This window comes from Myxine glutinosa, chromosome 4 (assembly GCF_964187855.1).
Source record: "Myxine glutinosa chromosome 4, kmMyxGlut1.1, whole genome shotgun sequence".
Classification (NCBI taxonomy): domain Eukaryota; kingdom Metazoa; phylum Chordata; class Myxini; order Myxiniformes; family Myxinidae; genus Myxine; species Myxine glutinosa.
In genome coordinates, this window is record NC_136264.1 from 91,962,850 (window position 1) to 91,980,815 (window position 17,966).

Consider the following 17,966-nt stretch of genomic DNA (forward strand, 5'->3'; position numbering starts at 1 on the left):
AAGCAGCGATTCATTTTCATGCTGAGTGAAGAGCTGCAGAAAAAAAACTGTGAGACGCACCATGCTTCAGGGGATGCTGACCTCCTGATTGTGCAGAAGGCCGTGCAATCTGCTGCTGCCACCAACACTGAGCTAGTTGGTGATGACACAGACCTCCTCATCTACCATGCAAGTCTGGAATCCCATGACATCTTCTTTTGTCCTGAGCCAAAAAAGAACAGAAAGAAGCCTCACATTTGGAACATCAAAGCTACAAAACAACTACTTGGTCCAGACATATGCAAGCACGTGCTCTTTATACATGCAGTTCTTGGATGCGACACAACATCTCGCCTCCATGGAATCGGAAAGGGAGAGTCTCTTAAGCGATTCAAAGCAAGCAGCGCATTCCGTGACCAGGCCAAGGTGTTTGACACACCTTTTGCTTCCAAGCTAGATGTCGCAGATGCAAGAGCAAAAGCATTGGTGATCCTCTACAATGGAAAACCCACTGACACCTTGGACTTCCTCCGTCATCAGCGCTTCTGTGAGAAGGTGGCTTCAAGCTCATCTCCCGTTCAACCACAGATGTTTCCACCAACAGCAGGAGCAGCAATGTACCACAGCCTGTGTGTGTACCTGCAAGTTCAAGAATGGAAGGGATCAGCAGATGGACTTCGTCCGACTGAGTGGGGGTGGCAGGAGTGTGACGAGGGGCTTGTGCCATTCCAGACAGCCCTAGCTCCTGGTCCTGAAAAACTGCTGCAGGTGATCAGGTGTAACTGTCAGGCTGACTGCAGCACCCTGAGATGCGCATGCAAGAAAAATAACATCGAGTGTACTCTAGCTTGTGGAAACTGCAGGGGATCTGGCTGCACGAACTCGCCACAGATGCCTGGTGGTGGAGATGGAGATGGAGATGATGATGATGATGATGATGATGATGATGATGATGATGATGATGATGATGACGATGACGATGACGACGTCAAGTTCTGAATTTATTTATAAACTTGAATTCTTCATTGATTTAAATCCTCTTCACCAAACATTAAGCCTGTGATGGATGCTGTGAAGAGGAACAGGTTGAGATGGTTTGGTCATGTGTTGAGGAAGGATGAAAGTGACTGGTTGAGAAGAGTGATGGAAATTAATGTAGAAGGAAGTAGAGGACGGGGAAGACCGAGAAAGACTTGGCTAAAGATGGTGGAAGAAGAAATGCAGGCAAGGGGGTTAACAAGGGGAGATGCAGAAAATAGGGCAAAATGGAGAACATTGTCATGGGGACCGCAAGGCTAACCCCCGCTCTAGCAGGGAAAATGACCTTAAAATGCCTGTTGTTGTTGTATATACTAATAAGTCATTTGAACAACCATGCAATTACACTGATTTGTGGCAAAAAAAAAAAATCCGTTTTTGGTAGGGGTTTTTGGTAGGGGTCCTCTTTTGCCAATCATTGATGATTTTCATAATTTTCCCCCCAGACGATTCCTTAAGACTTTTTTCATGTGATAGAAGACATATCCAGGAATCAAAATTCGTTGAGTTTGTTTTTGTTGCAATTTGTGTGCGGTTGCACAGCTATTTTTCGTAAAATGCCTGTACTACAAGATTAATTGCTGAATACAACAAGGTCCAGAAGCGAGACAAACTTTCCAACCATTTTATGCCCATATTTCATGAATTATCTTGTGTTTATTTACACCGTGGAAGACATGACGGCTTGGAGAAGTCTGGATGCCTACGACTAGTTGAAGTCTGGGTGGATCAATGATGTGGCTGTTCTTGTGAAGAATGGCTCTCCCATTGTACGAGCAAAGGTAGTCTGCTAATTAATCACCGACACGGACTCGTGTTGGCAGAGCAGATAGGCAGGACGTTATATCCTGCATATGAACATCATGCTTATCTGCTCTGCCATCTCCATCAATACTCTCGGATGTTTATCTGGCACCAAAGCTTTATCCTCTTTTGCCAATTCCAAGAAAGAAACCAACAAAACAAATAATGATACAAGACAGGACACCCAGCTTAACGTAACATCCGTGGGCCCAGACTAGACAATTTACAGGCGAGTGTGAGTAGGCCATCCTATCAACCGTTAGAACATGGCACTAAATAAATAAATAAAAAATTATATTTCTTAAAATACATCGTTTTGTCCAAAACGGTTACCTTTTATTAAAAGGTGTGTGTGTGTGTGTGTGTGTGTGTGTGTGTGTGTGTGTGTGTGTGTGTGTGTGTGTGTGTGTGTGTGTGTGTGTGTGTCAGTTTGAATTACAATTAAATTAAATTAAATTCAATTTGAAACTTGCAAAAAACATGCATGCAAAAAAAACCGTTTACAGTGACAGTTTGAACATTCGAAATACAGTTTGATCGAGAGGTCGGTGGTGTGGTCATGCTGGTTGGTAGATATGGTATATTTAAGGTAAGATGTGAATGATTTAATGATATTATCGAGTGTGTAAGGAAAGTTATAAATATATGATAACACATTAAATCCTATTGCGAGTAAAGTTAGAATAAGTGATGTTGCATTGATGGGTTGACTGAGTGCCTGGACGCAACTGAGGTTGTAGATCTACTGATGTACCATCTATTGATGTGGATCCATGATCGAGGTTGTGGATCCGCCGTTTGGAGAGGTCCTGGGCTGAAAGGATCGAAACCTCGAGGAAGAACGGTGCCCAGCTGATGATCCATGCAGTCGGGAAACTAGTCAATTGCTTACGGGTTAAGGTTCTTGCTTTAGGTGGAGAAACTATGTTTGAGGTTTGCAATTTCAATAAAGTTGAATATGGGATGTTGTGAAATTAACATCATTTACAGCAATCTTTAAACTAGCCGAAACCCGTGGAACATCCACGGAAGGGAGGATGTGGTGTATGGATAGAGTGTACCATTATGGATGGCATAGGGGATTTGCTTGTCCGAGTAAGAGTTAGGAAGAAAGATGAGAATGAAGAGTGCGTATATGAACAACGATCGCCGACACCGGCACAAATGCATGCTCTGGATTGTCCACTCAGTGGACAGCTTGCTTTCACCTTCGCCTGTCCAATCAGCGGACGGCTTGCTTCGCCTTCACCCAGCAGACGCCAATAGGATGGCGTCGTAAGATGGCGTCGTATCGGCAGTTAATCGGATGCTTTTTGGGCCCCAACGTCGGCTAATTCAGATTTTTCGAGTCTGGCTGTACGTGATAAACAAAGAGCGCGGTTCGTAGATCGTAAATCCATTGGTGCCGTGGGCATCGGGTCACTGGGTGCGGCGTAAAAGGGATAACAAAGTCGAGTCCTTATGCTATTATTATATAGATTATTTATATTTAACTTTAGGGGGAACAACCAATACTGTACAATTAAGCGTGTGTGTGTGTGTGTGTGTGTGTGTGTGTGTGTGTGTGTGTGTGTGTGTGTGTGTGTGTGTGTGTGTGTGTGTGTGTGTGTGTGTGTGTGTGTGTGTGTTAAATGTGTGCATTTCATTTATCACTCATTTTGGGGACTCAAATGGTTAGTGTCATGTTAAAACTTGATGTGAGGGTCGATAAGATCAGGTGATGCCCTCACAGCCGACAAATTTTTGCAGGGCCCTGGTACCTCAAAATTTGATACTACACTGTTGGTACCAATCAATAAGGAAAACTTTGTACATGTGAGAACTGCATTACCAACCAGTACTGAACATATCAATCAGTAGAGTACATAATATACCAACTTGTACATTGTGTACATTACCTTATAAATTGCACACATGTGCGCTGTATGTACAATGACACTGTCACATTGTACACACTAAGTAGCAAACAGTATGATACTATACAGGTACACAATACAAGTGAAAATCAATACTGTACACGTCCTGCACTACAAATACCAAGCAGTATGGTACACAATGTACAAACTACAATCAGGACTGTATACACCGTAAGCACTGTACATAGTTACCAGCACCGTACACACCATGAGCACCGCAATTAGTAACCAGCACTGTACATAGTAACCAGCACCGTACACACCATGAGCACCGCAATTAGTAACCAGCACTGTACATAGTAACAGCACTGTACACACCGTGAGTACTGCACATAGTAACCAGCACTGTACATCGTAAGAGCACTGTACACGCAATGAGCACTGCACATAATAACCAGCACTGTACACGTCATGCGTACTGCACATAGTAACCAGGACTATACACGCCATGAGTACTGCACATAGTAACCAGTACAGTACACACCATGCGTACTGCACATAGTAACCAGCACTGTACATAGTAAAAGCACTGTACACGCCATGCGCACTGAACATAGTAACCAGCACTGTACATAGTAAAAGCACTGTACACGCCATGCGTACTGCACATAGTAACCAGCACTGTACATAGTAACAGCACTGTACACGCTGTGAGTACTGCACATGTGACATAGTAACCAGCACAGCACAGCACAGTACAACATTCACTATAGTACACATTGTAAGGACTGTATGCGTAGCAACCACTGCTGTATTAAGCTGTACACTGCGTGTACTAACCATTATATGGTACACGTGTTACACACTGCACCTTGTGCGCACGATATATATGTATTTACGTGCATTGAGTGAAGCAAAACAAAGAGATGCGTTATATGATAAGAGACAAAGAATGACACGTGGAGTTGCACAGTTCCTGACCTGCTTCACAGCCAATAACCACCGTCCAGCTCCCCGAACACCAGGCGCAGCCATGTTGTGACGTCACCCAGATAGCTCCGCCTCCGCCTCCGCGGTTCAAGCACACTCTGATCTTGTTTTCAAGTTTTCATGTAAATGAAACAAAACAACGGCTCAAAAAAAAGTAAAAAATTTCACGTTCATCCACCCGAAGGTTATCGGTTTACGGTACCGCGTTTACAATAACCATTTTTAAAAGCTCCTCAAAGCCTTTCAAACAAAAGTTAATTAAAAACAGTAATATTGAGTCCCTGTTCCGAAAGAAAAGTTGTAGATGTTTTGATGTTATTTATTGTTCATTCCTTTTGCTATTTTTATTGTGGTCAAACCATTGGAGGTTGAGGTTTGGGGGAGGGCATCTAGAGTTTCATGTAGGGGTAATTATTCAAGTACGAAATAACATTTTTTTAAACTGTGTGTCAGTGTTGTTTGTGTGTGGTGTGGTTTGTGTGTGTGTGTGTGTGTGTGTGTGTGTGTGTGTGTGTGTGGTTTGTGTGTGTGTGTGTGTGTGTGTGTGTGTGTGTGTGTGTGTGTGTGTGTGTGTGTGTGTGTGTGTGTGTGTGTGTTTGTGTGTGCGTGTGTGTATGGTGTTTGTGTATGTGGTGTGTGTTTATGTTGTGTGTGTTTATATTGTGTGTGTGTGTGGTATGTGTGGTGTGTGGTGTGTGTGTGTGCGTGTTGTGTGTGTTTGTGTGTGCGTGTTTGTATATGTGATGTGTGTGTGTGAATGCGTGGTGTGGGGTGTCTGAATCCTTTGTTTATAATGCCAAAATGTGCAAACAGGGACACTGTAGTGCGGTGCTATGCGCACGACTTGTTTTGCCAATAAAGGAAGCAACAACGATGTTGTAGCGCTTACCGCTAGATGCACATAATCGCCTTGCACCGGCCAGAACACGGCCAGACGCGCCTCTCCCGGGCATGCCCGGACTCACTGTTAACGGGCACGCCCGAACCTCAGGGGGCACGCAAGGTCTCGTCTTTCCCGGGCATGCCGCTCTCACCTTTCCAGGGCTCGCCCAGAGCGTCCGGGCATGCCCGCTATCGCCTTTCCAGGGCTTGCCCAGAGCGTCCGGGCATGCCCGCTATCGCCTTTCCAGGGCTCGCCCAGAGCGTCCGGGCATGCCCGCTATCGCCTTTCTAGTGCTCGCCCAGAGCGCCCGGGCACGCCCAGCCTCGACTTGCCAGGCCGCAGCCAAACACGCCCGGGCAGGTCCAGACTCGCCTTTCCAAGGCTCGCCCTTGATACCCGGGCATGCCCGGTATAGCTTTTGCCGGGCAAACTTCCCGACATAAATGTGTATATATATTGTTGCCCGAAAAACGGGCTTGTCAGAATACCTGAGCTGTTTTGTTTCAATAAAGCAACTCGGACGAATTCCGTCTTTGGTCGCGTCAATTCTTTCGACTCGCGTTGGAGCGCAGTTCCTTCATTGGTGACCTACCGACATGGATACGGCAGTGACGCTTAAACTGCCTACCTTCTGGGAGGCTCACGCGGCTGTTTGGTTCGCCCTGCGAGGCATCACCGTGGACGACACCCGCTTCCACCATGTTGTGGCGGCGCTCGGTTCCGCCACCGCAGCCCGCGCCTTGAGCCTCCTCCAGCACCCGCCGGCTGCTGACAAATACGACGCGCTGAAGACGCTCCTCCTCGGCGCTTTCGCCCTCTCACCGGCAGCACGCGCACGGCGCCTGCTTGACCTGCCCGAGCTCGGCGACACGCGCCCGTCCGAGCGCATGGACTATATGCTCTCGTTGCTCGGCGAGCACTCTCCGGCATTCCTGTTCCGGGAACTGTTCCTCCGTCAGCTACCTAACCCGGTACGCCTCGCCCTGGCTGGCACGTTGATCACGGATTCCCGCGCCCTCGCCAGGGAAGCCGATAAGATCTCCTCGGCGGGCCAGCACATCGGCGCGGTTACCTGGAGCCCGCCGCCATCCGAGGCGACGCCCACGACACCCGAGCGCCCTGCGCGGTTGGAGGCCGAACTGCCGGTGCAACTGGCGGCCGCCACGCCGCACCGCCCGCTTCCGACACGACGGCCGGGGCCTCCACCTGACCGGGCGTGGTGTTATTACCACGCCAGGTTCGGACACAAGGCTCGGACGTGCCGGCCCCCGTGCACTTTCGGCAGGTCGGGAAACGGCCGGGCCGGCGTTCATTCCCAGCCATGAGCGCCGGCCACTCGGGCAACTTGCTGTTTATTCGGGACAAAGCGTCTGGACGGCGTTTCCTGTGCGACACCGGCGCCCAACTGAGCGTCATACCTGCCTCCGAGCAGGACAGGCTGGACGCAGTTTGCGGCCCCTCTTTGGTCGCTGCTAATGGCTCGGCCATACGCACTTTCGGCCCACGCGTCGTCACCCTCTGCTTCGGCAGCCAGCGCTTTCAATGGACTTTTGTTACCGCCAGCGTCCCCGTGGCTTTGCTGGGCGCCGACTTCCTCTGCGCGCACGGGCTGCTGGTCGACGTCAAACGACGTCGCCTTGTCCACGCCGAGACCTTCAGCTCCCTGGCGTGCACAATGAGCAGCTCCGCGCCGACCGAACTGGCGTGCGCCCTCCCGGCAACGAACGAGTTCGCTCGCCTGCTCGTGGAATTCCCGGCCCTCACGCGGCCGACGTTTTCGGCCGTCGCGGTGCGGCACGGGATCGAGCACCACATACCCACTACGGGCCCGCCGGTCTACGCCAGGGCCCGCCGCCTCGACCCAGCCAAGCTCGCCGTGGCAAAGGCCGAATTCGACGCGTTGGAGCACCTCGGCATCGTGCGGCGCTCCGATAGCGCGTGGGCCTCGCCACTGCACATCGTGCCAAAGCCGGGGGGTGGATGGCGCCCGTGTGGCGACTACCGCCATCTCAATGACGCTACCACCCCCGACAGGTACCCGATCCCGCATATTCAGGACTTTTCCGCCCGTTTGGCGGGACGGGTCATCTTTTCGAAAATTGACCTGATACGGGGCTACCACCAGGTACCTGTCCGGGCGGCCGACGTCCCGAAGACGGCCGTCATCACGCCGTTCGGCCTGTTCGAATTTTTGCGGATGCCGTTTGGCCTCAAGAACGCGGCCCAGGCGTTCCAGCGCTTGATGGACGGCGTGCTGCGCGACCTGCCGTTTCTTTTCGTCTATCTGGACGACATCCTCGTCGCCAGCACGTCCCGCGCCGAGCACCTCCTCCACCTCCGAACACTGTTCGGTCGCCTCAGCGAGCACGGCTTAATTGTCAACCCGGTCAAATGCCACTTCGGCGCGACGACCGTTGACTTTTTGGGCCACCGCATCACCAAGACCGGGGCCGTGCCGCTGCCGACCAAGGTCAAGGCCATCACCACGTTCCCGCGTCCCCGTTCCATCAAGGCCCTCCAAGAGTTCCTCGGCATGGTGAATTTTTATCACCGATTCGTGCCCCGCGCTGCTCAGCTCATGCGGCCCCTTTACGAGGCCCTCCGGGGCAAGCCGGCCAAGCATGACATTGTTTGGTCCACGGCCATGGACGCGGCTTTCGCCAGTGCCAAACGGGCCCTCGCCGACGCAACGCTGCTGGCTCACCCGGTGCTCAACGCGCCCATCGCCCTCACTACGGACGCCTCCAACTACGCGGTGGGTGCCGTCCATGAGCAATGGGTGGACGGGGTTTGGCAGCCACTCGCTTTTTTCAGCCGGCAACTCCGGCCGAACGAGTTAAACTACAGCACGTTCGACCGCGAGCTGCTCGGGCTATTCCTGGCCGTTCGCCATTTCCGACACCTCCTGGAGGGCCGCCCGTTCACGGCTTTCGTCGACCACAAGCCGTTGGTCTACGCAATGGCTAAGGTCACGGAGCCGTGGTCGGCCCGCCAGCAGCACCACCTCTCCGCCGTGTCGGAGTTCACCACGGACATCCAGCACGTCGCCGGCAAAGACAACGCCGTGGCCGACTGCCTTTCGCGGGCCAGCGCGAACGCGGTCCACCTCGGCGTGGATTTCACGCTCATGGCGGCCGACCAGACCACCGACGCCTCGGTGCAGGCACTCCGCGTGGCGGACACGGGCCTCCGCCTGGCCGACATCCCCTTCGCGGGCACCGTCCTGCTCTGCGACGTCTCCCAGGGCCAGCCTCGCCCCATCGTGCCCGTTTCCTGGCAGCGCCGCATCTTCGCCTCCATCCACGGCCTTTCTCACCCGGGCTGGAAAGCTTCTCAGAAGCTGGTGTCGGCGCGTTTCGTCTGGCACGGCCTTCGACGAAACATCCGCGACTGGGCCAACGCCTGCACGGCCTGCCAGCGAGCCAAGGTCCACCGCCACACCCAGGCCCCGCTGGCACCTTTCGCCGTGCCTGAACGGCGTTTCGACCACGTCCACGTGGACCTGGTGGGTCCCCTGCCCCCCTCGCGGGGGTTCACCCACCTGCTCACCATGGTGGACAGGACCACCAGGTGGCCGGAGGCCATGCCCCTCACCTCCACCACCACCGCCGACGTGGCGCAGGCATTCATCGCCACCTGGGTCGCGCGCTTCGGCGCACCAGCGGACATCTCGTCCGACCGCGGCCCACAGTTCACGTCTGAGCTTTGGGGAGCGGTCGCCCGTTCGTTGGGGGTCACGCTGCACCGCACCACGGCCTACCACCCCCAAGCCAATGGGTTGTGCGAGCGGTTTCACCGCTCCATGAAGGCCGCACTCATGGCCGGCCTTCAGGACGACGGTTGGGCCGACCGGCTGCCGTGGGTCCTTTTCGGCCTTCGCACAGCCCCCAAGGAAGACCTCCAGGCGGCCGCCGCCGAGCTCGTCTACGGCCAGCCACTCCGCGTCCCGGGCGAATTCGTGCCTGACGCTACCAGTCCCTGGTCCGCCGCTCGCCAGCGCTCGGACCTCCAGGAGGCCGCCCGACGATTTGCCCCCGTGCCGACGTCCCGCCACGGTGGCCCCCAGTCCTACGTCCCCCCGGCGCTTCACACAGCGGAGTACGTCTTTGTGCGTCATGACGCGCACCGGGGGCCACTCCGGCCGCCGTACGACGGGCCCTTCCGGGTCCTGCGACGGGGCGACAAGTCTTTCATCGTCGACTTCGGCGGCCGGCGGACCGGATTTCTGTGGACCGCCTCAAACCGGCGCACATGGACGTCGACCGACCACCACGGTTGGCCCTTCCTCCGCAGCGAGGCCGCCCCCCGTCCACAGTTCCCCCCGCTCGACCACCCACCACCACGTCAGACCCCTCCCCACGACCCTCCAGGGGTCGCTTCGGCCGGGTCATCCGGACCCCCCTTAAATTGACCCTGCCGGTGCAGGTCGATTCTGGAGGGGCGTGTGTAGCGGTTACCGCTGGATGTACATAATCGCCTTGCACCGGCCAGAACACGGCCAGACGCGCCTCTCTCGGGCATGCCCGGACTCACTGTTCCCGGGCACGCCCGAACCTCCCGGGCACGCCCGGTCTCGTCTTTCCCGGGCATGCCGCTCTCACCTTTCCAGGGCTCGCCCAGAGCGTCCGGGCATGCCCGCTATCGCCTTTCCAGGGCTCGCCCAGAGCGTCCGGGCGTGCCCGCTATCGCCTTTCCAGGGCTCGCCCAGAGCGTCCGGGCATGCCCGCTATCGCCTTTCCAGTGCTCGCCCAGAGCGCCCGGGCACGCCCAGCCTCCACTTGCCAGGCCGCAGCCAAACACGCCCGGGCAGGTCCAGACTCGCCTTTCCAAGGCTCGCCCTTGATACCCGGGCATGCCCGGTATAGCTTTTGCCGGGCAAACTTCCCGACATAAATGTGTATATATATTGTTGCCCGAAAAACGGGCTTGTCAGAATACCTGAGCTGTTTTGTTTCAATAAAGCAACTCGGACGAATTCCGTCTTTGGTCGCGTCAATTCTTTCGACTCGCGTTGGAGCGCAGTTCCTTCAATGTAACCACAAGTGTCTTTATTCCACGGATCAAACTATAGCACTGCCGTGCTCGGGGCTGTGAGTCCCGTGTATATCCCGAGGCCACGCCTACCCCTCGGGCGTGGCCGACACCCTCCTGGTGCGCGGAATGATGTCATCGCGCCAGCGAGCCATCGTGTCCGCCACATGCGCCCCCCCAGAATTCCCGCGCACCTGAAGGGTCAGTTTTGCGGGTCAAACGGATGACCCGGCCGAAGCGCCCTCTGGCGGCTGGCGGCGTCTGGGATGCCGGGATGCCATGGGCTGCCCCTGGGATGGGTGCGGGACCGGGGGGCGGCGTGCCGGCGGGGTTGGGCAGTGCCGGGGGTCCACCCGCCGGGGGGCGGCCCCGACGCGGGGGCTGAGTCACTGGCGGGGGGTGGTCCACATCGAGGTGGGCCGGTTTGAGGCGGTCCACGGACACGCGGTCAGGAGTACCGCCGATGTCCAGGGTGAAGTGCTTCGCCCCGATCTCCAGCACGCGGAAGGGCCCGTCGTACGGGGGCCGCAGCGGTGTCCGGTGGGCGTCATGTCGGACGAACACGTACTCCGCCGTGCGAAGCTCTGGGGCGACGTGCGTTGGCGGGCGCCAGTGGTGCGCCGTCGGCACCGGGGCGAACCTCTGGGTGGTCTCCTGCAGCGCAGAGCGCTGCTGCGCCGCGGACCATGGTGCCGTGGAGTCGGGGAGGAACTCGCCCGGCACCTGCAGCGGTTGTCCGAAGACCAACTCCGCCGCGGATGCGCGCAGGTCGTCCTTGGGCGCCGTCCGGAGGCCCAGCCGGACCCAGGGGAGCCTGTCGACCCAGCCGCCGTCGCGGAGGGTGGCCCGGAGCGTGGCCTTTAAGTAGCGGTGGAAACGCTCGCACAGGCCATTGGCCTGGGGATGATAGGCCCTGGTACGGTGCAGCTGGACACCGAGCCCCCGCGCGACCGCCCCCCAGAGCTCTGAGGTGAACTGGGGGCCGCGGTCGGACGAGATGTCCGAGGGGGCGCCGAACCGGACAACCCAGGTGGCGATGAACGCCTGCGCGACGTCCGCCGCCGTCGTCGCCGCCAAAGGCACGGCCTCCGGCCACCGGGTGGTGCGGTCCACCATGGTGAGGACGTGGGTGAAACCCCGCGAGGGGGGCAGAGGTCCCACCAAGTCCCCGTGAACGTGGTCGAACCGACGTTCGGGCACCGTAAACGGGGCCAACGGGGCCTGGGTGTGGCGGTGCACCTTCGCACGCTGGCACGCGAGGCACGTCCTGGTCCAATCGCGGCCATGCCAGACGAACTTGTCGGCGACCAGCCTCTGGGAGGCCTTCGTGCCCGGGTGGGACAGGCCGTGGATGGCGTCAAAAACCCGGCGCTGCCAGCCCGCGGGCACGATGGGGCGAGGCCGCCCGAGGGAGACGTCGCACCAGAGGGCCGTGCCCGCGCCGTCGAACGGCACCTCGGTGACGCGGAGACCCGTGATGGCGGTCCGCAAGGCCTGGATGTCGGGGTCAGTGGTCTGGTCCGCCGCCATCCGGGCATAGTCGATGCCGAGGTGGACCGCGTGGGCGACGGACCGGGAAAGGCAATCCGCCACCGGGTTGTCCTTCCCCGCGATGTGCCGGATGTCCGTCGTGTACTCGGACACGGCCGAGAGGTAACGCTGCTGCCGGGCCGACCACGGCTCGGCGACCTTGGCCATCGCGAAGACCAGGGGCTTGTGGTCGACGAAGGCCGTGAATGAACGGCCCTCGAGCAGATGGCGAAAGTGCCTGACCGCCAGGTGGAGCCCGAGCAACTCGCGGTCGAAGGTACTGTACCGGCGTTCGTGCAGGCGAAGCTGCCGGCTGAAGAACGCCTGCGGTTGTCAAGCTCCACGCACCCATTGCTCGTGCACCGCGCCCACCGCGTAGTCCGATGCATCGGTGGTGAGGGCGATCGGTGCATCGGGCGCCGGGTGCGCGAGCATGGTGGCGTTAACCAGGGCGAGCTTCGTGCCCGCGAACGCCGCGTCCATCTGCTCGGTCCAAACGACGTCACCTTTTCCCGGTGTCCCCCGGAGGGCCTCGTGCAGGGGGCGCAGGAGCTGGGTGATGCGGGGCAGGAAACGGTGATAAAAGTTCACCATGCCCAGGAACTCCTGGAGCTCCCTGATCGTGCGGGGGTGCGGAAACCCCTTGACCGCCTCCACCTTTGCTGGTAAGGGGATGGCCCCGTGCCTGGTGACGCGGTGCCCCAATAAGTCGATCTCGGCGACGCCGAACCGGCACTTGGCGGGGTTCACGATCAGGCCATGCTGGACCAGGCATTCGAAGAGCGTGCGGAGATGGCGGAGGTGCTCTTCACGGGACGCGCTTGCGACGAGGATGTCGTCCAGGTAGACATAGACGAAATCCAGGTCGCGCAAGACGCTGTCCATCAGACCTTGGAACGCCTGCGCCGCATTCTTTAAACCGAAGGGCATCCGAAGGAACTCGAAAAGGACGAATGGCGTAATGACGGCCGTCTTCGGGATGTCCTCCGGCCGGACGGGGACCTGGTGGTAGCCGCTTATGAGGTCCACCTTAGAAAAGCAGGACATTTTCGCCAACCGGGCGGAAAAGTCCTGGATGTGAGGGACCGGGTAACGGTCGGGGGTGGTGGCATCGTTGAGGCGGCGGTAGTCCCCGCACGGCTGCCATCCCCCGCCAGGCTTCGGCACGATGTGTAGCGGCGACGCCCAAGCACTCTTGGAGCACCGCACAATGCCCAGCCGCTCCAGCGTAGCGAACTCCGCTCTCGCCACCGCGAGCTTCGTCGGTTCGAGGTGGTGGGCCCGGGCGTAGACCGGTGGCCCGACGGTGGGTATGTGATGTTCCACCCCGTGCTTGACAGCCACCGCCAAGAAGGTGGGCCGCGTGAGGGCCGGGAAGCTGGCGAGGAGACGGGTGAACTCGTCCGCTGCCGGGAGCGTACAAACCAACCTCGCCCAGATCGGACCGCTCAGCAAGCCGCTTGGCGAGCCGCTCGGTGAGCCACTCAGGGAGCTGCCCAACGAACTGCTCAGCATGCAAGCCAGCGAGCTGAACGTTTCTGCCTGGATGAGGCGCCTGTTCTTAACATCCACCAACAGCCCATTTGCACACAGGAAATCCGCACCGAGCAATGCCATGGGCACGCTGGCGGTTACGAAAGTCCATTGAAAGCGTTATCCTCTGAACCGCAGGGAGAGGCAGCGCTTCCTGAAGGTGCGTATGGGCGTACCGTTGACTGCAAGCAGCGCTGGGCCCCGACCCGCGGCTCGCTTGTCGGATGTGGAGGCGGGGATAACGCTCACCTGTGCACCCGTGTCGCAGAGGAAGCGACGCCCGGACAAGGTGTCCGTGACAAACAGGAGGCTGCCGGAATGGCCGACGCTCAGGGCCGCTACCGAGCACTGGCTTTGTAGTTTCCCGACTTGCCGAAGGAGCACGGCGGGCAACAATTCCTCGCCTTGTGGCCAAACCTGGCGTGGAAATGGCACCAGGTTGCGGCGAAGGCGGAGGCCGTGGCTTTCACGGTGGTGGTGGGCAGGGCGTGGCAGTGGCCACGCGGTGTGCATCAGCCTCGAGATCCACGAGGTGTGGTGCATCAGCATCAGCGTCAGCCCCGGGATCCGCGACGGCGGCACCGAAGCTCGCCCGCGTGTCACACGCCACGAAAAACGTGTCGGCCTCGACGGCCAGCGCGCTGGGCTCCTTTATCTTGGAACCGGCCAACGCGAGGCATACCTGGGCCGGTAGCTGGCGTAAAAAGAGCGCCCGGAATAAAAAAAATCCGGTGCTTTGTCCCCCAGTAGCGACAGCATGTGGTCCATTCGGTCGCGTGTCGCCAAGGTCGGGAATGTCCAGGAGATGGTCGGCCCGTTCGTCCTCTGTGAGGCCGAACATGGCGATGAGGCGACGCTTGAGCGCCTCGTACCTGTGGTCGGCCGGTAGGTTCCGCAGGACGGACACGACGCGGGTGGCTGTGCCGGGCCCGAGGGCGGCGATGACGTGGAAATAGCGCGTCTCGTCCGCCGTTATGCCACGAAGCTGAAACTGGGCTTCGGCCTGCATAAACCATATCTCCGCCTGAGCTTCCCAGAACTCAGGGAGTTTCACCGCTACCGCGTTGATGCTCGTCATGGCGCGTTCTGTAGTTCAGCGTCGGCAGAACTAGTCGAGGTCACCAATGTAGTGTGGTGCTATGCGCACGACTTGTCTTGCCAATAAAGGAAGCAACAACGATGTAACCACAAGTGTCTTTATTCCACGGATCAAACTATAGCACTGCCGTGCTCGGGGCTGTGAGTCCCGTGTATATCCCGAGGCCACGCCTATCCTTCGGGCGTAGCCGACACCCTCCTGGTGCGCGGAATGATGTCATTGCGCCAGCGAGCCATCGTGTCCGCCACAACACTGCATTAGCGGCACAGCTGCACTTCCAGAAAATGATGCAACCAAGCAGCCACAGACAACAGACGAAACAACAACAACAACAACAACAACAATATAACCAACAATCTCAAGCCAAGGTGTGTTCCATCACCTCTATGTACAGTGCGTTCAGAAAGTATTCAGACCCCTTCACTTTTTTCACATTTTGTTATGTTGCAGCCTTATGCTGAAATCGTTTAAATTCATTTTTTCCCTCATCAATCTACACTCAATACCCCATAATGACAAAGAGAAAACAGGATTTTAGAAAGTTTTGCAAATTTATTAAAAAGAAAAAACTGAAATATCACATTGACATAAGTGTTCATACCCTTTGCTATGGCACTCAAAATTTAGCTCAGGTGCCTCCCATTTCTCTTGATCATATTTGAGATGTGTCTACACCTTGATTGGAGTCCACCTATGGTAAATTCAATTGATTGGACATGATTTGGAAAGGCACACACCTGTCTATATAAGGTCTCACAGCTGACGATGCATATCAGAGCAAAAACCAAGCCATGAGGTCGAAGGAACTGCCTGCAGAGCTCAGAGACAGGATTGTGTCGAGGCACAGATCTGGGGAAGCCTACTAAAAAATTTCTTCTGCATTGAAGGTTCCCAAGAGCACAGTGGCCTCCATAATTCTTAAATGGAAGAAGTTTGGAAAAACCAGGACTCTTCCGAGAGCTGACCGCCCGGCCAAACTGAGCAATCGGGGGAGAAGGGCCTTGGTAAGAGAGGTGACCAAGAACCCGATGGTCACTCTGGCTGAGATCCAGACATCCTGTGTGGAGATGGGAGAAACTTCCAGAAGGACAACCATCACTGCAACACTCCACCGATCTGGGCTTTATGGCAGAGTGGCCAGACGGAAGCCTCTCCTCAGTGAAAGAAACATTAAAGCCCGCTTAGAGTTTGCAAAAAAGCACCTAAAGGACTCTCAGACTGTGAGAAACAAGATTCTGTGGTCTGATGAAACAAAGATTGAACTGTTTAGCCTCAATTCTCAGTGTCATGTCTGGAGGAAACCAGGCACCGCTCATCAACTGCCCAATACTATCCCAACTGTGAAGCATGGTGGTGGCAGCATCATGCTGTGGGGGTGTTTTTCAGCAGCAGGGACTGGGGGACTGGTCAGGGTTGAGGGAACAACGAGCGGAGCAAAGTACAGAGATATCCTTCATGAAAACCTGACACGGAGCGCTCAGGACTCAGACAGGGCCGATGGTTCACCTTCCAACAGGACAATGGGCCTAAGCACACAGCCAAGACAACGCAGGAGTGGCTTAGGGACAACTCGGTGAAGGTCCTTGAGTGGCCCAGCCAGAGCCCTGACTTGAACCCAATCGAACATCTCTGGAGAGACCTGAAAATGTCTGTCCACCGACGGTCCCTATCCAACCTAACAGAGCTTGAGAGGATCTGCAGAGAAGAATGGCAGAAAATCCCCAAATCCAGGTGTGCAAAGCTTGTCGCGTCATACCCAAGAAGACTCGAGGCTGTCATCGCTGCCAAAAGTGCTTCAACTAAGAACTGAGTTAAGGGTCTGAATACTTATGTCAATGTGATATTTCAGTTTTTTCTTTTTAATAAATTTGCAAAACTTTATATAATCCTGTTTTCTCTTTGTCATTATGGGGTATTGAGTGTAGATTGATGAAGGAAAAAATGAATTTTAACGATTTCAGCATAAGGCTGCAACATAACAAAATGTGAAAAAAGTGAAGGGGTCTGAATACTTTCTGAATGCACTGTATATATATCGAGTAATAGAGGCTGGTGGAGGCTGTTATAGCAGCAGAGGGGGGACCAACTCCATATTAATGCCCATGATCTTGGAATGAGATGTGCAATGTTTGCGTGTCCACACACATCTGGTCATGTAGTGTACTTTATATACATATATATATATATATATATATATATATATATATATATATATATATATATATATATATATATATATATATATATATATATATCTATAATTCCAGTAATCTCTGTCTGTACGTTTGTCTGTGACCGCTGTTTCTCGACAACCACGGGTCCGATATACTTTTAACTTGCCAGGTATATTGCTGGGGACCCGAGGATGTGCCTTTTCAAGGTTTCATATTAATCGGACAATTACTTACCGAGCTATGTCCAAAAAACGATTCAACCAATCAGAGAGCAGCGAACGATCGCGTGTGCCGAACGTGGCGGACACACTCTGCCTCGGATGGCACATTTGACAGCGTATTCATTTATTTCACGTTGGAAAACTATGTTGCCGTTAAACTATGTTTTAATAAAGTTTTAAAACTAATAAAAACGAATTTGCGATTCATTCGCTTTCCTGCGCGTTTGTGCACGCGATGGCGATTGCTTTACCAAACTCCGGAAGCCGTTCGCTTTGGACCAAACCATTTCATGTAAATAGAGGGGGGGGGATATAATTTTAGATATAGATATAGTACGGGCAATGCCCTAGTATATATATATCCACCAAGGAATATATTGTTACAGATCGCGGTTTTAGATGTTACTAGGGCATGCCCGTACTATATCTATATCTAAAATTATATCCCCCCCTCTATTTACATGAAATGGTTTGGTCCATGAAATGTTTTGGTTCATTCGCAACGCCAAAGCGAACGGCGAACGCTTTACATGAAATGGTTTGGTGCATGAAATGTTTTGGTCCATTCGCAACGCCAAAGCGAACGGCGAACGGCTTGCGAGTACAGTGACAATCCCCCCGGGGTTTTAATTAGTTTTAAAACGGAGCTTGGCAACCGCTGGCGTTCTTTAGCCGGCAGCTTCGCCCGCCCGAACGCCGTTACAGTACCTTCGACCGCGAGTTGCTCGGACTTCACTTGGCGGTCAGGCACTTCCGCCATCTGCTCGTGCGAGTACAGTGACAATCCCCCCCCCCCCCCCCCCCTCTATTTACATGAAATGGTTTTTA

At 55.3% G+C, this 17,966-nt stretch overlaps 1 protein-coding gene across 1 annotated transcript in view; it reads right to left on the bottom strand.

The window, feature by feature from the left end:
• The window catches only part of SUCLG2 (succinate-CoA ligase GDP-forming subunit beta), a 309,494-nt gene extending 304,534 nt beyond the window's left edge, over window positions 1-4,960 (bottom strand). Inside the window, exon 1 of the mRNA XM_068112925.2 lies at window positions 4,659-4,960. Coding sequence (XP_067969026.2) covers window positions 4,659-4,712 — 54 coding nt within the window. The 5' untranslated portion in view covers window positions 4,713-4,960. The remainder of the gene's footprint in view (window positions 1-4,658) is intronic.
• Window positions 4,961-17,966: the final 13,006 nt, after the last annotated feature.